General features: G+C 39.1%; 1 protein-coding gene across 3 annotated transcripts in view; it reads right to left on the bottom strand.

Annotated features, from left to right (window-relative positions):
• The window catches only part of casp10 (caspase 10, apoptosis-related cysteine peptidase), a 28551-nt gene extending 22612 nt beyond the window's left edge, over positions 1–5939 (bottom strand). The window contains exons 1-2 of one of the 3 annotated variants that reach the window (XM_057853282.1): positions 5704–5939; positions 598–875 (exon numbers count right to left, since the gene is read on the bottom strand). In XM_057853282.1, coding sequence (XP_057709265.1) covers positions 598–872 — 275 coding nt within the window. In that variant the 5' untranslated portion in view covers positions 873–875; positions 5704–5939. Of the gene's footprint in view, positions 1–597; positions 881–5703 lie in introns of all 3 variants that reach the window. The other 2 variants (XM_057853283.1, XM_057853281.1) reach the window with 2 other exon arrangements.
• Between the last annotated feature and the right edge of the window lie 61 nt (positions 5940–6000).

The following is a 6000-nucleotide window of genomic DNA, read 5'->3' on the forward strand; positions in this document are numbered from 1 at the left end:
ATTCACGACGCTAGATGGCGCCAGATATCATTGAAGCGATGTTCTGTCATGACAGATCTTAGCTACTCTCAAGTTTGAATTATTTTATTGCAATGTTTTTCCTTATACAGATTTGTTTCAAGACTACAGTTACAGTTAGACTTCACTTTGATGGTTAATGCAGTTTTCGCAATTTTGTTGTTTTATCACAATAGATTGGTTTATTTACATTTCAAAAACCAGAAGCCATTCATTTACAAATGTGATTGCACTTTAGTTTACATATTAAAATGTTCAGATATTAAGATTTGAATGAGGCAAAATAACATGCTTTTTCTCTCAAATATATTGTTATAATCATTTGTTTCTGATGTACTGTAATTATTTCCTGTATAAAAATTAATTTAGTGTTCAAAAAGTCATTTTTCAAACTTGAGTCTTGAAAAAGAGGGGGTCGTCTTATAATCAGGGCAGTCTTACATTCGGGCCAATACGGTAATTAATATAGAATAATTACATATTCTCTCCATCTGATTTGGTAAAGTAACAGAGTTAAAAAAAAACAAACTTTGAACCTAAACAGTGGGGTGTTCTGAGCAAAGTGTGCAAACAGCTCACCTGAAAGGAGAGATGAGGCATTTCAGAGGCGCTGGAAGCTTCAACTTGCTAATGAGTCTGTTTTGGTGAATGATGAGCAGCAGTTCGGTGAGCAGGTGAGGTTTTTCAGACGAGAGGTGGTCTAGGTCAGCCAAGATTTTGAAGAGGTCGCTGGCCGTGTCCACTGAAGCTGAAGTTGCACCCCGCAGTAGGTCGGTACAAAGGAAGACCAAAGCTTTGACTTCAGCTTTCTTGAGGTCATTTCCTGCTTCCAGAAGCAGCGTTTGGAATTCCATGTCCTAGACTGAATCAAATCGTTATGAGTTCAAATTTTAATCATTCAAACATTATACACACAGCTCAGTACTTCAGAGAAATCTAAGGGGTGGCAGAAAAAAATCTTAATTGAAGAAAATGTCCCATCCCATAACCCATCGCAATCAAAGCACCATCATTATTTCGCGTTTTGTATAAAATATGTTAGCAACAGTCACATTTCCTGCACAGTAGTGGAGGAATTTGTTCTGGGAATGATTTGGGAGGCTTTAAAAGAAGTAATAGGGTTTGTGCACTTATTGTAAGGAGAAAATAGAAAAAAATTATTAAAACACAGGAGGATGTGTGTAGACTGTGGACATGTATTCGATGAATTTTGCATGATTTAATTCAAATGTGGGAAGATGCCTTTTTAATGTGACTAGGGCTGCAGCTATCGAATATTTTAGTAATCGAGTAATCGACTGAAAATTCTATCGATTAATCGCGTAATCGGATAAAAACATTTTTTTAGGTAAAGAGCAATTATAAATATAGATGAGAAAACAAGACATTTCCTTTAATAGTGAAACATTTTCAGTCGATCAATGTCTTTATTTTCAATGTACATTGTTGGAAACACCCAAAAATTGCATCTCAAATGTGACTTAAAAAAAAAAAAAAAAAAAAAAAAAAAAAAGACTAATTCACTGCTTTCATGCAAAAAAACTTTTAGATCTTTTAAAAAATGTCTCACCTAAAAATGTCATTACGCTTGATAATACACGTCACTTAAAAGTTAGGTGTTTTTCCCATGTGTTTCAATTGAATTTCCACTTGTGTCAAGCTATTAGTTCTAGTTAAGTTTTAAATTAGTCTAAACCGTAAGTCCTGATAGGATTTTGAGTTTTTGCAGTGTTCAAAATAAATGCTGTGCTGTATAGGAGCACATTAGGCACCAGTGCTACTTGGTGTTTTATCCAGCAATGACTACTGAGCTAAAATTGACAGTTAGCATTATGAAGTCTTTATTTTACACCCTAATCACTCTACAGCGCATTTTTCACAGATTAAATAAAGCCTGTATGTAAGAGTTAGCCACGCATCGACAGTGGTCATAATGAATAGAAATCTAGCCCTCCGCAGGGATAACATTACGTGAGCGAGTGTCAGTAACGTTAATCTTACTTATGAGCACTGAGAAGTGTACTGCTTTAAGATGGCGGCTGTTCTTTTAACGGCGCCAAGTTGGTCATTTCGCATCTAATTCTACGTACATGTGATATCTATGACACGCATCAGACGCTCCCTGCTACCATGTTGCTACCACCGTAGCAACATGCGGGCGTAGTTTTTAGCAACGTCGGCGCAGTTTGTAACGGCTGTCGGCTGCAGTAAGGTATTTTTTTATTGCTTCTTCCGCTACGCACGTGACGTCAGCGCGTTGTCCCGCATGAAAAGTAGTCCGGGCAAAACGTGATGCTTAGAGCTGGCAAAATTAAACGATTCCTCGAGGTGAATAAAATTACTCGGATCAGTTTTTAAACTCGAGTTACTTGAGTTGCTCGAGTATTCGTTGTAGCTCTAAATGTGATTGAATGCTTCGACCAGTAACCCACCCCACAACAACAATTACGTACATGTCAACGTAATCTATAGCTACACAAGCAGCAGCTAATTACAAATTATTACTTATGATATGATGAAGATTAACATTTGGGTGTGGACCTCGACATTGAATCAGTTTCGTGCACGCGCAATAGCAATGCGTCGCGATCCGGTAGCCCGTCACACTCAGGTAATGACAAGCCCGTCACGATCGGGTAATGACATTTGTCTTTATGACAGTACCTAAGTGTGTGATGGTAGGTGCAATCTGTTCCACGTTTTATTTGAGGTGCAAATGCTGCTTGTGTACCAAAGAGAAAAAATATTTTTAATAAATAAATAAATAAAAAGTTTACTGCATGCACTTCATTTCATCTTTCAATGTCAAGTTTCAATATAAAGTAAAGTACAGTACAGTGATCCTACCAGTACTTCGCGCTTCAAACTTTGCGCCCTCAGTCCATCGTGGAATTTTTTTCAATTTAAAAAAATAAAATAAAAAATACAGATGAGCTATCCCGAGCCAATCGCGTAGTCTCACTCTCGCTCCCTCGGCTCTTTGTTCGTCAGCCCGTGTACTGGAGTTGCTTATTAAAGTTAATGATGTTGACAGAGGTCTGGGTGTGATCTCGCCAGACCCACTAATTTCGAAGCGCCGCATGCGTCAATCATCGTTTAACTTGTTAAACAGGTGCTATGGCAACTCAATGTGTGCAAAACCCTTTTCACACACATATCCAGGGAAATTCCCGTCTAAGGTGATGCGGGATGTACTCCCGTCATTGCATTGGGTTTGGGCACTTTCACACACTTGTCCCGTGTTGCTCACTAGCGCTCTCTGTGCGGGGAGGGCTGCTGGCGCGAATTTATAATCCGGACATTAAATCATTTTTGGTCAGCATCGGCGGGTCACAATGTAGGTCAAATCGTGTATTGTTCCAGAGGGAGCGTTCCAACGTTGTAACTGCAGCCAATTTAAGCTCATCAAGACTGTATTTAAGACCAGGCAATCCAAGAGAAGCGTGTAAGGAAAAATCCCGCTGGCTTGGGAAGGAAGAAACCCGTTGGCTTTGCTTTGTTGTCTTATCCCTCTCTGTCTACCTCTTAGGTTAGTATTTTATTGATCCTCGTCGACTTACTGTCACGGACCCGTTGGGTTTTTCTCCCTGATCACGTGTATTTTTGTATTTAATAAACCATTGAATGCATGTTTTTGTTGTTTTCTGCTTTGAAGTACAGCCTTGTGTCCGCAGTAGCGGACCCTAACATTGGGAAAAAAATAAACCACACAATTCCAAAGATGGACGATGGACTCTCTTCCTCGGTTCTACTGTCACGTACACATTGTGTAATTCTCCCTTTTTAGCGATCGCGTGTTTGCGGGGCAGCAGCGGAGAGAGCCTCGCTCCCTTGCCTCAGTAGGAAGGCGGAAGTGACGATCGGCCCGCCATGATACTTACGTCATCTGCCATCATGCTGTGACCAGGAAAATTTAACGCCCGCTTTCACCCACACCGCTTCCTGGGAAAGTCGCGGACATGATACACACACACACACACACACATATATATATATATATATATATATATATATTAGAGCTGGGAATCTTTGGGCACCTAACGATTCGATTACGATTCAGAGGCTCCGATTCGATTATAAAACGATTATTGATGCACCCCCCTCCTTTTTTTTTCTCTCTTTTTTTTTTATTTTATTTTTTTTTTTATGTTTTGTACATTAGTTCCAAAATTGTTCAAAAATACTCTCAGGCTAAACCACACTACTATTTCAGTATCAAGTTAACATATAGCAGTAAACAAATATACAAAAATAACATTACATAAAAAACTCCAGTCCCAATTCTGTATCAGCAGCTTTAAACTACATTCAATTAATTTAATATTGTGAATCAACCATTAAATTTGTTAAAATTGCTCACGTTATTCCATAATTTCCCTTTTGTCTACTTTCGACATGTGAAAGTTTTAAAACTATTTTAAAGATGGATTCAAGTCAATATTTTACCGATTTAGGAGTATTTTAGATCAAAAGTTAATTAGGTTTGCTTGGAAGGTTCGCTACAACAGCCTTGCAGGGAAGTGTACTGCTTTAAGATGGCGGCCGCATCTAGCTTTTTGTAGATGTGCTGCAAAGTCTACCAAATCTATAATGCATCTAGTCCTATATAAATGGTATCCACCGTAACATTATATGGATGTACTTTGGAGCAGCTTTTCGGCAGCAGTCAGGTATGTTGTTGTGTTTTTTTTATCTCGTCGCATGAGTTGAGCTAGAGCCGTGAGTTGAGCACTGGCATTACCCGAAGGGCCGGGTAATGGGAAGCATGATGTTTAGCTACTCTCGCTCCGTTCCGTCCCGAAGACCGCGCGGCGTGCTGAGTGTTGTGTACTTCCGCTTTACTTTGCATATTTCAATAATCGGAATTTGGATGTTTGTGAATCGTTCTCGAATCTTCCACGGCCGAATCGCGAATAATCTAAGAATCGGAAATTTTGCACACCTCTATTATACATATATATACACATATATATATATATATATATATATATACACACTTTGGGGGGGAAAAGGTCGAAATGTCTTATATGTATCTATTTCCAATGCTAAATCTGAATGAATACATTGAACACCCATTAAAAAAAAAAAGTTTTAAAATTGTGTGTGTTTGGGGGGGGGGCGCTACTTCGCGGTTTTTCACTTATCGCGGGGGGTTCTGGTCCCTATTAACCGCAAAAGACGAGGGATCAGTGTAATAATCTTTTCTTGGCAACTTACTGGCTCATTGAAGGTTGGGGAAACTACTGAAAAAAATTGCCTATGCCATTAAATCAATTAATCCAGCCTATAAATCAGAAACTGCTGGCGTATTATGCAGGAAAGCACAAAAGTCACCTTTTCCTCACCGGTTAATTTAACGTTTTAACGGCGTTACCAAAGCTTCAAATGTAAGTTAACAAAAACGGTATTCTCTTTCGGCGCAGTTGCCACTAAAAATGATTGCTGTTGTACATGAGCCCATTTCAGAAGAGCTAGCTACTCATCACACCCGAGTAAATAAATTAAACTCGAGGTTTTACGGTAACTTGATTTAACACAAGTATTCGTAATCTCATATAAGTATGGAATGTGCCTTATTGTCAATTAAAATAAATAAATAAAAAGCACAATGTGTTACATACATACAAACATACATCGAACAATGCAGGGAAACATTAGGAGTGAACTTTGTGGTCCAAGTCTTACCTGTGTGAACGTGACTTCACTCTTTGCAGTTTAAAAAGTAAACTCTTCGTTAAAGCGAGGGGGGGAAACTACAATATTGTCCTGAATATCTCTCCAAAACGATTGTGGAATCGGACGTCTTTCTAGAAAATATATACGTACAACAAAGAGAGGAACTAGAAAACGAAAGTAAAGTCTCCGTGGCGTGTACTTCCGGCCGCGCCACTATTGGAGGGAAAAAAAGTTAGGACCTGAAGGCTTTTTCTGTGACGCCTTGCATTCCTCCAAACCAGTTCTGGGGGATTGGGGAGCCAGGGG

This window comes from Corythoichthys intestinalis, chromosome 12 (genome assembly GCF_030265065.1).
Source record: "Corythoichthys intestinalis isolate RoL2023-P3 chromosome 12, ASM3026506v1, whole genome shotgun sequence".
Taxonomy (NCBI): domain Eukaryota; kingdom Metazoa; phylum Chordata; class Actinopteri; order Syngnathiformes; family Syngnathidae; genus Corythoichthys; species Corythoichthys intestinalis.